This window comes from Hevea brasiliensis, chromosome 9, assembly GCF_030052815.1.
Source record: "Hevea brasiliensis isolate MT/VB/25A 57/8 chromosome 9, ASM3005281v1, whole genome shotgun sequence".
In the NCBI taxonomy this organism is placed as follows: Eukaryota; Viridiplantae; Streptophyta; class Magnoliopsida; order Malpighiales; family Euphorbiaceae; genus Hevea; species Hevea brasiliensis.
This window is the reverse complement of record NC_079501.1, coordinates 18,690,393-18,704,628: the sequence shown is the minus strand read 5'-3', so window position 1 is coordinate 18,704,628 and position 14,236 is coordinate 18,690,393. Positions and strand designations below refer to the sequence as shown.

General features: G+C 33.3%; 2 protein-coding genes across 2 annotated transcripts; both read left to right on the top strand.

Annotated features, from left to right (window-relative positions):
* Positions 1 to 348: 348 nt before the first annotated feature.
* Positions 349 to 3,627, top strand: LOC110637608 (protein REVEILLE 1). The gene is made up of 6 exons (XM_058153279.1): positions 349 to 645; positions 1,296 to 1,430; positions 1,524 to 1,635; positions 1,720 to 1,781; positions 1,946 to 2,353; positions 2,451 to 3,627. The coding sequence occupies exons 1-6, from the start codon at positions 604 to 606 to the stop codon at positions 3,201 to 3,203; spliced, it is 1,512 nt and encodes a 503-aa protein (XP_058009262.1). The 5' UTR covers positions 349 to 603; the 3' UTR covers positions 3,204 to 3,627.
* Positions 3,628 to 4,962: 1,335 nt separating this feature from the next.
* On the top strand, positions 4,963 to 14,235 carry LOC110637650 (autophagy protein 5). The gene is made up of 8 exons (XM_021787883.2): positions 4,963 to 5,450; positions 5,533 to 5,599; positions 7,993 to 8,082; positions 8,576 to 8,663; positions 10,001 to 10,144; positions 11,095 to 11,226; positions 12,319 to 12,670; positions 14,014 to 14,235. The coding sequence occupies exons 1-8, from the start codon at positions 5,227 to 5,229 to the stop codon at positions 14,042 to 14,044; spliced, it is 1,128 nt and encodes a 375-aa protein (XP_021643575.2). The 5' UTR covers positions 4,963 to 5,226; the 3' UTR covers positions 14,045 to 14,235.
* The last annotated feature ends 1 nt before the right edge of the window (position 14,236 follows it).

The window sequence follows — 14,236 nt, the reverse complement described above, 5'->3', positions numbered from 1 at the left end:
TTCCCAACCTTTCCCCCTTTTTTACACCCTCACCAGCCAAATACACTCCCCCTTGTTTACCATTGCTCCCTCTCCTCTTCTTCTCTCTCTGGTTCTCTTCCTCCGCTCCCATTTCCTCTCCTCTTCTCTCTCAGCTTCACTCCCTTTCTTCGTCCTCTTCTTCTTCTGCTGCTGCTGCTCTGCTTCGTCTGTTTCACTCTTTCCAGGAGCAGAAGCGGTTTTCCAGCGACAATTGCACAGGGCGTTGGAGGATTACGGGTGGCTCAGGTGATTGGAAACCGCTATCCCTATCCCTGAATTAGTTTTTTTTGTTTGGGAATTAGTTGGAGCTGAACGGAAAATTTTAAATTTTGGGGTTTTTTATGATTTTTTTTGGATCCCCCGGTCTTGTGTACTGTAGCGAACTGATTGATCAGGAGAAAAAGGAAGTGAAGAAAGAGGAATTTTGTTGCTGGTGTTGGTTATAGGAAGCTTGAAAATTTTGTATGACTTTGTTGTTGATTGATGGGCTTGAGGAACATAGAGAAGATGGTTTGCTATCATTTGGGGTTCTGAAAGGGACAAGCCAAGGAAAATTTTTGTTGTTGGAGAAGGAGATCTTGCATGGTGGGAGGATTGGTGGTCTCTGCTGCTATGGCTGATCAGGTACACATTCACTATTATTTTCTAATCTAATTGTTTCTTATTAGTTCTCTGGGTTTTATGACCTTTTTAGGCTAATTATTAGATACATCGCTATATCTCTCACAGAAAAGTGGATTGGTCAATGTGCACCTAATAATTTCTCTTTGGAAAAGCAATTAAAGAACTAATTTGACTGAAAATAGAGAATAATAGATCAAAACCTGATGATACAATCCAAAGGTATTGTAACAAAATTGATAATACTGTTGGGAACCATTTTTATGACCTGCTGAGAAGTACCCCTTTTTCAAAGCATAACCATTGATCATGCTTTCTTCTTGAGATTTAGTTGTCTTTCTCTATCTATGTAGCTTGCAATAAATTTCCTTTAGCTCTAGTTTTGTTGGGAATCTGAAATTAAAATGGCAGGTGGGTTTTCTTTTTGGTGACCACTTGTGTTGCCTGTTATTGAACATTGCGGTTGTTATCTGGTCTTGATTTTTGAAAATTTAAATATTCGTATGATATTATTGAGTCTCGATTTGTGAAGTTAAGTGGATATGTAATTGCCATCAGTTATGTGCATTAATATTGTATTTATCAAAGTGCTAAATTTCTTCGATCCACTAGCAAATAGAATAATTTTGTAAGTGTGCATTTTTCCGTAATAGGATCTGTGTGGAGGGACTCGATCGAATACGGCTCCTCCGGCAGGCGATGGAATTTCATTGAATGCTGGCCTGCATGCAGTAACTGGTCCCCAGCTTAAGGAGCAGTTTACTTTTGAGAACGACTACTCTCCGAAGGTTTTATTCTTAACATGGCCCTGGTTCTGCTTCTGTATAGTGGATGATGATCTGATTATCCAGTTAATATCCTTTCCGATCATCTTTTACTAGGTGAGGAAACCGTACACAATCACGAAACAAAGAGAAAGATGGACAGAAGATGAGCATAAGAAATTTCTTGAAGCCTTAAAACTTTATGGCCGAGCTTGGAGACGGATTGAAGGTAATAATTGGGCAAGAAGCTTTATTTATTGAGCACTTTTCTTTCTCAACCCATAAGACTTGAATCATTCTGTTCTTTTGACAGAGCATGTAGGCACCAAGACTGCAGTTCAGATTAGAAGCCATGCTCAGAAATTCTTCTCTAAGGTTTACTGCTCTTATTCCAGTACCCATTCTCTACCATAATATCTGTATGACCTCTATTAAAGGAAGTTGGATTTTTTAGTGACCCCAAGACGTGCAAACGTTGTTAGAGGGGTTCACTTGTCCTGTTCATATGGGGTTCTTACTCCATTTTGTGTTCGGCATAGGTTGTGAGAGAGGCAAGTGGCAACAACACAAGTACACTGGAACCTATTGAAATCCCTCCTCCTCGACCAAAGCGAAAGCCTATGCATCCCTATCCCCGCAAAATGGTGCATCCCCTTAATAATGAATCCTCAATTCCAGAGCAGCCACTACGGTCTTCATCTCCAAACTATTCAATTTCAGAACAAGAAAACCAATCGCCAACATCAGTATTATCTGCAGTTGGTTCTGATGCTCTTGGTTCAATTGATTCAAATACACCAAACAGTAGCTTATCCCCAGTTTCCTGTGCTGGTGGTTCGCATCCTGCTGACTCCTCAATTTGTGAACCCAACTTGACACCTGAAGATCATGGATCAACATCACCAGCCCCAACAACTGCTGCAGCTCTTGATGAGCAATCTCCCAAGGTGGCAGGCTTATCTTCAATAGTTGGTGTTTTTGTCCACTAATAATTTAAACAAGAGCTCTTCTGTTATTTAAAATATTCTTTCTGTGTTCTTGAAGGTCGAGAAACTTGGCTTATATCCCAGAGAAAATGTCTTCTCCGAAGAGGGTTTAGCGGAGGAAACATCCACTCGGAGTCTCAAGCTCTTCGGAAGGACTGTACTAGTCACTGAAAGCCCCAGTCACAGACCATCTTCTCCAACTATAGGGAATTCTAAATTACTGCCATTATTAGACACGAATGATAGAAAACCTGTGCAATCTTTGCCATGGAACTTTATGGCCACAGAACTGCAACATGGGAATGGGGAATGCACTTGGAGTCATTTGTCACATGGGCCTCCTGGAACACTTTATTGCCTGCAATTCCAAAAGGAAAACTCCAATTCAGTAGAAGCTGGTTCTGCTGCTCCCCTGCCATTGTGGGCTTTTTGTGGAGGTATGCCTTTTCCTTTGGTACCCTTTCACAAGCAGGAGCCTTTGAAAGTACATTTGGACTCTAATGGTGAAGAAATACAAGATAAAGAAATTCACAAGGAAGGATCCTGGACTGGTTCTAACTCTGGATCAGTAAATGAGGGGGAAAATGTAGATAAAAATATAGATGGCGAGACCCAGAGTCCTCAACTTTCTTATGAGGAAAAAGAACCACACACGGTTCTTGAGCTGAAACCAAGTGAGAAATCAGCTTCCACAAATAAGTGTGTGAAAGGATTTGTGCCATATAAAAAACGTATGGCAGAAAGAGACGGTCAATCATCAACAATAACAGGTGAAGAGAGGGAAGAACAAAGAATCCGCCTTTGCTTATAGCACCTAGGCCTCATGGAATAACCCCAAGTTTCCCTTAATAAGAACAGAAATGTGTAATTAGTTGAGGAATTGATCTGGGAACAGTTTCAGTTGATGGACTCTGGCTTTTTCAAGTCAAGATGGGAGAGAAGGAAGAAAGGAGCTTAAAAGTAGGTGTCTTCGGCAACTGTTGCGAATTCTTGATCTAGTTATTTAGCATTTTACCTTCAACTGCTTAGATCCTTTTTTTTTTTTTTGGAATTTTCATTTTGGTCCTTGCAATTAGCTCTGTTTTACCTTATATTCTTTTGCTTCTTTGAACTGTGAATCCTTTAGTTCCTAGTTTTGTCCTGGCCTTTGTACAATACCTGAAAGTAGTGGTTATTGTAATTTTTTGTGCTATTAATAAGGCAAGCAAAGCTGGGCTGAGATCTCTATGTTGTAATTGGTCAATTTTTCATCGTCTTTTTTCTTTAACTTATTTTATATTCCATAAAAGCAACATTTGAATATTTTGGTGGTGTTTGGGTGGAGTAAGTTAATTTGAAATTTTTAAATTTTCATAAAGATAACAAATTTAGCTTGGCAAGTTAATTTTTTGTAACTTTTTAAGAAATAATTTACTTATTTGGATTTTTCAAGTTGAATTTGGTATCTTAACTACTTCATCTTCTTGTTATTATTATTATACAATATTTAATGATAAAATATTAACTATTAATAATAAAAAATAGTGTTAACCGCATGCAAAACACGAGCAGCATTTGGCTTGTTTGAAGTAAAGTTTCATTTTTCATGCAAAAATTGCGCTACGTTAACTATATATTATATTATTTTATTAATATAGTTTAATATTTATTTTATTATATTTTTTATTTTAAAAATCATACTATTAATCATAAATTTTTTAATCAATTATATTAAAATAAAATGCAAAATTTTGTTAAAATTTAAATAACTATATATCTATTAAAATTAAATTTTTATTCTTAAATAATTATCAATTACTTTTTAAATATTTTTTCGTAATAATATAATATTTTATATTTTTAATAACAATGGATATAATTTATATTTAATAAATAATATAAAAAATTTATATCATTTAATTTTAAATTTTAAAATAAAATAATTAGTGTATTATTTTATAATATTAATATGATAATTTTTAAAAAATTTGAAAAATTATTTTTTAAAATTAAGCGTGTGTATATATATATCTTATGCAAATTAGAGCCAACGATCAAACATCCATCAATCCACTCAAAAACAATTGCATTCATGATCATTGTCTTCTTTATCCAAATTCATGATCATGAACAAATTTTCAAATAAATATTACTAAGAAACAATTTTAAGCCTTAAATGGATTTTTTCCTTATTTAGGTAAATGACTAGAAATTTCTTTGAAATGAAATAATAATAATAATAATAATAATAATAATAATAATAATAATAATAATAATAAATACAATCAACATGGATTAAACTTTCTTCATATATAGATACACTTATTTTAAAAGGTTAATATGAAATCTAATAAAAATAATAAAAATATTTTTATCAATAAAATAAAAATAATTAATATTTGAGAGATAGATAAAGGAATTTAAATTTAAAATCGTCTTTGCTTCTTATATTTTAAACGTGGAAAATTTAATTAAATATTCATAATTGATTTAACATAATGCAAAGAACAAATTATTTATGGGAGGATTAAAAATGTCGTTTTTTTAGAAAAAAATATATAGGAAGAGATTGTAATTTGATTAAAAATATTGCCCTTTGTTGTAAAAAGGAGTTCGAAAATTTGTCGTCGTGTAAATTGCACGCGCAGCAACCGTTGAGTTAGGATTTGTTCGGCGACTGCCATTCCGACGGCTTCACAGTTTTGGCTCAGACTCCGACACTTGGCCTGAGCCTCAATTCTTCTCCGGCCACTGTTCCGGCGTCAAGCTGTAGCCAATCCTTTCACCTATTTGTTGAGATTTTGATATTTATGCGTAGCCTTAGAAAGTAAACAATTAGAGTGGAAAGGAAGATAATGGAGGTGCAAAGGTACGTATGGGAGGGTGCAATTCCTCTGCAGATTCATCTACATGAATCCGAAGTGACGACTCTCCCTTCTCCTCCTCCCGCCCTTTTCTTAGCTCCACGGATTGGGTACTTACCTTTGCTTATTCCTCTTATAAAGCCTCACTTCGCTGCTACTCTTCCTCCTGGGATCGACACCGTCTGGTTTGACTATAAGGGCTTGCCTCTCAAGTGGTGAGTTCCCCGTTCTTTCCTTTTTAATCTCTCTAAAAAGAGTAATCTTTTTGTCGGTTGAATTGATTGATGTTGCTTGTAGGTATATACCAACAGGAGTTCTCTTTGATCTTCTGTGTGCTGAACCGGAAAGGCCTTGGAATTTGACGGTATGGTGTCAATTTGTATGTTTATGATGGGTTTACAATCCATTATTAGAATTTTTTTTTTTTTATTATTAATGTTGGAGTTACAGGATTTCAATGCTTGAAAGTTAGATACTAGTTTCATTAAGTTAAATGGTTAAGCAGTTTGCAATGCTTATCCAGGTGTTTTCATGATAAATGACATGAATTCTTAAAATACTTGTAATGGAAAAATTTTTTATTGCCTTGTGATGAGTTCAATTTTGTGTGGAATGAATTCCAGCCTCACACACGAACTATGGAATGATATAGAATTCAGCATTAGAATTTACCTTTTTTCCTAACCTCAGGGCATCAATAGCGCTAGTATGCTGCTATTGTTCATTGAGGAGGCTTTTTCTTATCCCATGAAATATGAATAATGAAATCCCAAAGCAATTGCATATTGTTTGTGTTGTATACAACATCTGAATTTTAAAATTTTCTATTTTTATTCTGAAACTTTAGGTTGCAGCCATTTAGCTGTGTTTATGCTTTATAGATATGATTTTCTTTTGCTTTTTCTTTTTTTGAATCCACATGTATGATATTGTACATAGGGTTGTTTACTATTGAGCGCAAACCATAAGCCAAATTGAACGTATTAGTTATTCAGTGGGGCTTGTATTGGCTATTGGTTACCACATTGTCATTGAGCAATCAGAATTATATCAGAGGACGTACTTTGTTCACTTTAGTTGGGGTTTCATCCGGTTTTCTAGGGCGTGGAGGGATGGAAGGTGCTAGGTGGTGGTTGGTTATAAGTGGAGAGCTGGGTCAAAGGGCAACATACACACACACTATACAACATGCATATGCTGCTTCAGTTAGTTCATGTGGAAATAAGTAACGGATTAAGTTTTAGAAATTAGAATTGGCAGCTAAGGTGTTTATGAATATGACTGTATCCTAGGCAGCTTTTCAGTTTTAGATTTCTACCAATTTATTGGGCACTTCATCAAATCTTTTACATGATATTGATGGCAAACTTTTTACATGATTAATTTTGGGTTGAGAAGCTTTTAATTGACAGTAGGGGTGTGCGACTCCAGTTCCTGTTTGATTCTTTATTATTTTGTTTCTGGTTAGGTTTTTGAGACGATTTTATGCAATTATTTTCATAAAAGTTATATTTTAATTAACAGTTAAGCTTTGAAGTATGTTATTAATACATAATATATCTTTTAGCTATTTCTAAGCATATAATATGATATAGTAGAACAAGTATATTATATAATACTTATACACCTTTTAGCTATTTATTAATTATTTAATCTTACTGTAAGATATAAATATAATTATGAATTAAGCATATATATAGTATAATGGTATACTTATAATTAAGAATTATAAGGTGATTTAATATATTTATAACTAAAATTATTAAAAAAATAGATAAATAAAAGATAATATACATACATATATATATATATATATATATATATATATATATATATATATATATATATATATATATATATTATACAATCTTAGTTGCTTGTAAATATATAATTATATTGAAAGTATATAATACATCTAAAAAATCCATAAAAAAAAAACAAATTTATAAAATCGATTCTTAATATGGTATGGTTCGGTTCTTCGTGAAGAATTAGAACTTAATTGAAGCATCAAAATAAGTTCAGTGTGGTATTCTTGTTGGTTCAGTATAGTTCTTTGATTCGGTTTGAGACCCTCGAGGACCGAGCATGCACAGCCCTAATTGACAGGATACTTTTGTCAAGATGGACAGAATTGATTGGGTTATTTTCTTGTTGTCCTTCTTCATTTAGGCATTCTTGATCCTTCATTTCCTTAGGCTCTTTTTCTAAATGAATGGTTTTACTTATTAAAATGCAAAATCATTGCATAAGCAACAGAATTTCCATGATTGCATTGTATCAATTCTAAAAAGGCTTTTATATACCAATATGGATAGGGCCATTATAATCTACATGTAAAAGTAGATCTACTTGAAAGCCTTGAAAAATACTGAAATGATATTTGATTGTTTGGATTTGGATAGGCCTTTTCACTTACCGAACCCTATTGTCTCACTCTTATTGACAATTAGCTGTTTCAAAACCGACAGAAACCAGGATCCAGGATTGGTTATTTCTTAATGTTCTAATCAGATGTAATATTGACAATATTAATAATGGTCTGCTAACAACTTGATTTACTTAATATTATGGGTCCACAAGTGACCTGCTTATCTCTCTTTCTCTCTCACTCATTCTTCCTAGTTAATGGCTATAGATTACATCTTGAAATTTGCAACAGTTAATATATTTAATGGTGAAAATTCTTGGCTATTTGTTTTGTAATTACACGATATCTTTTATATTTACTGGTTGATTTTGGATTTTTATTTTCAGGTACACTTCAGAGGATATCCAAATAATTTATTGATTCCTTGTGAAGGTGAAGACTCTGTAAAGTGGAACTTTATTAATTCATTGAAAGAGGTTAGTGCATGTTTGCATATTTTTTGAATTGAACTTAGCCTACTGTATTATATTTCATCTAACAGAATATCTCTTATATAATTGTGCAAGTTGTGATGCATGCATAAATGAATAAAATATTATGTATTTGGGGTTTGTTTTGAGTTCTGGCTGTGCTCTATTTCTCCTTCTCCCTTTCTCTCTCTGTGATACACATGAATGTCACACAAAAAGCATATGAAGGCTCAAAAATGCTAATGTGAGCTTTTATAAGGAATTCTCATCATGAAGCTCACAACGTCTCAAGACAAAAAGATAAATCTAAAACTGAGGGACATATAGCTTGATTGTATTTGCTAGGTACTGGTCTTATTAGATGCTCGGGTGGTCCTCTTTTTCTGTTACACCCTTCTTTCGTTAGTTTATCAACCGGTGTCCTTTTCAGTTGAGGTGTGTAGGATAAGAAGTGTATCTTTTAAAATTTATTTCTTAACAGTATTCAATTATACTACAGGCAGATTACATAATTAGTGGAAATTGCAAGAATGTTATGCACATGTCTCAACCTGATCAAGTGGAACTCTGGAACTCTGTGATGAATGGTATGTCAGCCCCATTGGTTAGAATTTAACTAAATTATCTAAGTTTTTACTATTTCTTGTTTTTTATTTCTGGTTTGAATTGTTATCAGTGTTCTCAATGGAAAAGAAATAGGAGGATATAGTTTGCATGTCAATGGATATGATTGATCACTATTGACCAGTAAATGAAGTTAGCATTTAGTAACTAAATGTGGAAATATTGTTTCTTGATCATTTATAATCCCTATAGGAGATAAAGTTAATTTTATAATAGTGTGTTTTGGATTGAATATGTGTTCGTGTAAGTTCCATTGTGCCTCCTCCTGAGGTTGTATCTTAGAATATAAGGAGTTAGGGAGCATTATATCATAAGTAAGACAAAATTCAATTTGTATGAACTTCTCATTATATATAGCTAACAAAGAATCATTGATAATAATAAAACTGATAATGATAATATAAACTCAATGTGTTTTAATTTCTAATTATTTATAGCTAGTGAAGAATCAATGATAATAATAAAACTGAGAATGATAATATCTAATTGCATTTTGAATTTACAATATTTATATATTTTTTATATAACAACAACTAAGCCTTAATTCCAACTAGTTAGGGTTAGGTGGTCAGCTATTTTTTTTTATGAGATAGGTTAAATTCAACTAGCACAAAAGAGGACCATTCTTGGCTAGAGAGCTTTATTATCTCACAGTATCTGAGGCTTTGAGCTTATACTTAAACAGGATATGAATGATTGAAATTCATAGAAAACAAATATTAGATAATGAGAAACTTAGAATGCATTGAAGTTCCAAAATAATGATCCTTGACAGAAAAATAAAGAAATTTAGTGTCCCTGCTTTATAGAAATACATAATTCATGATGTGGAGATGCAGGTTAACAATCAACTTAATCCCCAAAAATTAGCTCACAAAAGAATGTGTGTTAGAGTTGGTTAAACCTGGTTGGATATCAGTAAATTCTGTTCGTGTATTTGATCCACATTCATAGTTGAAAGGCACTAATTTGATATTTAAGTTTACAAATATTTCTATAAGAAGAATTTCATATCTTCATGTATTCAGGCATTTAAGGACTTGAATCTCATGCAAAAATCTCTCATGGGCCTTCTTGTGGAAAGGCATGCACATGTTGCATCAGTATCTTATAAACAATTCTTGGAAGATACGAGTAGAATTTGAATTGGTTTTTGATTTCCTTCATTTGTTGTTTCTACTTATTCTTTCCAAATGGTAGTATTTGTCTTGCTATGTTCATTGCCAGTTATCAGCACTGAATTTCAAGTAGCTTGCATAACTTGTTCATGTTCCAACTTGAGAGCTGATTTTTGTGGTAGGTAATTTGGAAGCATACTTACGTGCATCATCTAAGCTTAAATTTGGAATAATTGAGGATAAATATACAATGAAAATGGATTTGCGCTCACAAAAATCTCAAAAGACCACTGGTGAGGCCGATATGGGTGGGCAAATGAAGACAGGTTAGTAAAAGCTCTGCTTAATTGAATGGTAATCAGGTGATTTAAGTTGAACAAGTCAAGGCATTTGTGAATGAGCCCTTAAACTACCATGCTTATTTCATATGATCCTAATAACTAACAAGGTAGTGACTAGTGAGTAACAAGCAGACTAGGAAGTTGAGGGGAATAAGAATGTTGTTATGGTGCATAGAGTACTCTACAGTCTTGATCAGTTTGTACTCTCAAATGATGACTGTTAAGTACTATACAAATCAATGATAGTGTTATGTACTGATTATCAAGTTTTTGCACATTTCATCATGGTGTGTGGCCAAGATACATGATCTTGACCATGGGAATATTCTGACAAGCACAATTCTCATGCTGAAAGATCCATATTAACTGTCTATAAAACTTGCCTAAAAGAAATGTCTGAAGCTGAAATATATATATATATATAATTTTTTTTGGCTTTTATGGCACCCAATTAAAAGATAAAAAGCAATGAAACAAATTTTATTTTTTATGGAACTTGCTAATTTCCAGCCAATTAGAGGATGGCATGTTCAATTTTGAAACAGAAAAGTTCTCAGTGCATATGTGCACGGTGCAGCTGGTGCACAAAGATTACTTATGAACATGCATGAATTGAATTTAACATTTACAAATATGAACTGAAGGAACAGATTATGTAGACTGAACCGAGCATGATGTGAATGCGTAACTTTAAACTTCAGTTTAACTTCAAACCTTGCACTTTTTGGCGGGTTTTAGACTCCAACATTATTATTATTTTATTATTGTTGTTATTATCTTTTATTATTATTATTTAATCTGTTTTAATTTTTCATTGATATAGGCACAAAGGAATATGCAAATTTGTTTTTATTTGATTATAAAAATTTAAATGTGTGGATAAATTCCCAGTTTCTCCACCTTGTATCAAATGTTCATTGTTGATGTTTTGTTAGGTAAAATTCCAGTTCGGTTGTACATCTGGTCTGTTGGTGAGGATTTTGAAGATTTAGAAGATATGCCTAAAATTGATAGTTGGGACAAAATTTCTTATATAAATCGGCCTATTGAGATATACAGAGAAGAAGGTAAGCTATACCTCTTAGGAGTTTGTGAGTGTCATCATCTCCATTGACTACTTTAAATTCTGTTTGTATATTGCATCATTATATAATGGAAAGGGATAACTTTATTTTAGTTTCATTAGAATTAGTTTTAGTTGTACTTTGTGACTGTCCATATTATGCTGCATGGTATCCACATGGAACATACTTTATGTTTGGGGAAAATTATTAAGAAGCACTTGGGATTTTTTTGAGTTTTTGTTATTGAGTTTCATTTTGAAACTTATATTCTGTTAAGCCTTCCAGCCTCTTGATATAGTGTTATTAAGTGCATTTTGAAAAATTTAATGGTGGGAAATAAATTAGTCTTAATGTAGTGAGCAGGAATAAAAGTACTTTTTGGATTATTAAAAGAGTACTTCTAATGTCAACATTGAAATAAGTAAGATGGGAAAATGGAAATTCAATAATTTTGGAACTGGATTTTGGTTACAACTGAGCATTTGCAGTTTTACTGTTTTAAGTTTCAACTATAAATTTGATATAGTCAGCAGCCAATTACTGTCTCTACTTGCAGTAAGGGTGTGTTTCTTACATTCTCCTTATGGCTGTGCCCGTGGTGACTTGTGAATTGTACTCAATAGCACCAAATTGATAATCTTGGAGATCTCAAATGGAATAAAAGTTTCAATTAGGGGCTCAATAGAAAAAGCTTGAACAATTCAAGGGCTATTGAATGGTTTCTTTCCCATAACAGTTGTTCTACTTGGAGTTGCCATCAACTTTTGGATGTGTCATATGGTTTGAGAGTTTGTTTTCTCTGGGGTATATTATCAGAAAAATTTTAATTTTTAAGGAATTGTTTTCCATTAAAATCACTCAATATCCATGATAGTAGTCTTCCCATTTCAGAGACGAGTTACTTCTCATGGTGGGAAGTCGCATGTAAGATATGAAAACTTATACTTAGCATGCATGTTTGAGTGTTTGATCTATCTTGTCTAGTTATTGTCTCAAATTCACAATGATCATGAAAGTTTTTGAGATCCCTTGAAAAGTAGATGACCCTCTTCATTTCCTTTTGGATTCTATGTTGTTTATTTTCTTGCGCTGCAGGTAGATGTTTCACCCTACATGATGCACTGAAAACTCTTATACCAGAATTTTTGGCGGATAAATCCTTGATTGATGAGGAATCATTTAGAGTAGAAGGTGAAGATGAACAATTAGTATTGTCAGAAGAGGTGAGCAGCAATAAAATGGCAGCAGAGGGAAGAGAAATTTCATCTCAATCTGTGGAGTCTTCCTGCACATCTGGTGCTGTTGAAATTAAACTTGTCCGCATCCAAGGCATTGAACCAAAACTTGAGATACCCTTCTCTTGGGTAGTGAATAATTTAAAGAATCCTGAGCACTTTCTTCATATTTGTGTCTCTCTCAAATTTCCACAAGTAAATTCCTATGACAGGTAGAATTTTATTATTATTATTATTTTTTTTTTTTTTTTGGCCTCACATTTAGGGGTTGCTGGACAAATATTTGCAATATTAAAAGGTCCATTCACTGGATAAAATTGTACAGAACAATTACTTGGATAAACCCTTTTTCTTTTTTTTTTTTTGTAATTTTTATAACGTCCCCATTTACACAAAACGACTTGCATAGTTTATAAAACAGCCAGTAATTACTGAATAATTTTTTGCGAACATAATTATGAAGCATAAGAATAATGATTTGATTCCTAAAAAAAATTAACTATTAAATATCAGTAATTTATGCTGATCATCATGGGATTAATTATATTAAAGGTCCTATTGCTTCATAACATTTTTAATTAGCCAAGATATTTTATTTTTTAAGTAGATTTTGATACTTTCTAAAACTTTATTATTAAGTGGATTTTTTTCATAACTAGATTTATTGAAAATTATTTTAAATAAGCAAAACTGCATCTGTGAATCAGTTTTTTTTTTTGAAAACTTTATTCTCAAACTAGATTTATTGAGAATTGCATTTGCCGGACTTTTTATTTTTATTTATATTTCATAATTTATTGAAGACAAACTTCTTTGCGAGCATTTGTGGCACAAACAGCTATCCATTGCATAGCAACACCTAGCTAAGCAAATGACAATCACGAGGTTTTTCAGACTCTAATCGGAGGATAAAACAAGAAAGCCTTGTTGAAAAACAATCTTTGAGAATATCACCCACTTCATCAAGAGGCCATATATCCTATATAAATTGCTACACCTTTATAGTTTTCTCGCCACCCAAACATCAAAAGGAAAAAAAAGAGAAGAAAAATGTCCAAGGGAGGGGATGTGGTTCTTTTGGATTTCTGGGCCAGCCCATTCTGCATGAGGGTTCAAATTGCATTGAGTGAAAAAGGGGTGAGCTATGAAGCAAGACAGGAGGATTTGTTTGGTGGGAAGAGTGAGTTGTTGCTAAAATCAAACCCAATTTATCAGAAGGTGCCTGTGTTTTTGCACAATGGAAAGCCCCTTTGTGAGTCTACTGTTATAGTTGGCTATATTGATGAGACATGGACTTCACCACCGCTGCTTCCACCTTGTCCCTATGGACGCGCTCAGGCTCGCTTCTGGGCTGATTACATAGACAAAAAGGTTTCATTTCTTGGAAAATCCTAAGCATAATTGCTGCGAGTGATGTGACTGTGTAATCTAGATCATTGACTGTGAGATTGTTTTGTTTCTTGCGCTATGAACTCATGGTCCTCAATTATAGATGCCATTATCAAAAGCCTAACTAATATTCATAAATGACAAATTTGGTTTGTTTATTGGGCAGCTATTTGATGCCGTTCGAGATGTTGTGCTGAGCAAAGGAGAAGCCACGGAAGCAGCCAAGAAGGAGTTGATAGAGATACTAAAAGTGCTAGAGGGAGGCCTTGGAGAGAGAGATTTCTTTGGAGGGAAAGCTTTTGGATTTGCTGACATTATAGCAATCCCTTCAACCTGTTGGTTTTTAGCTGCTGGGAAGTTGGGGAACTTCCAGGTTGAAGCTGAATTCC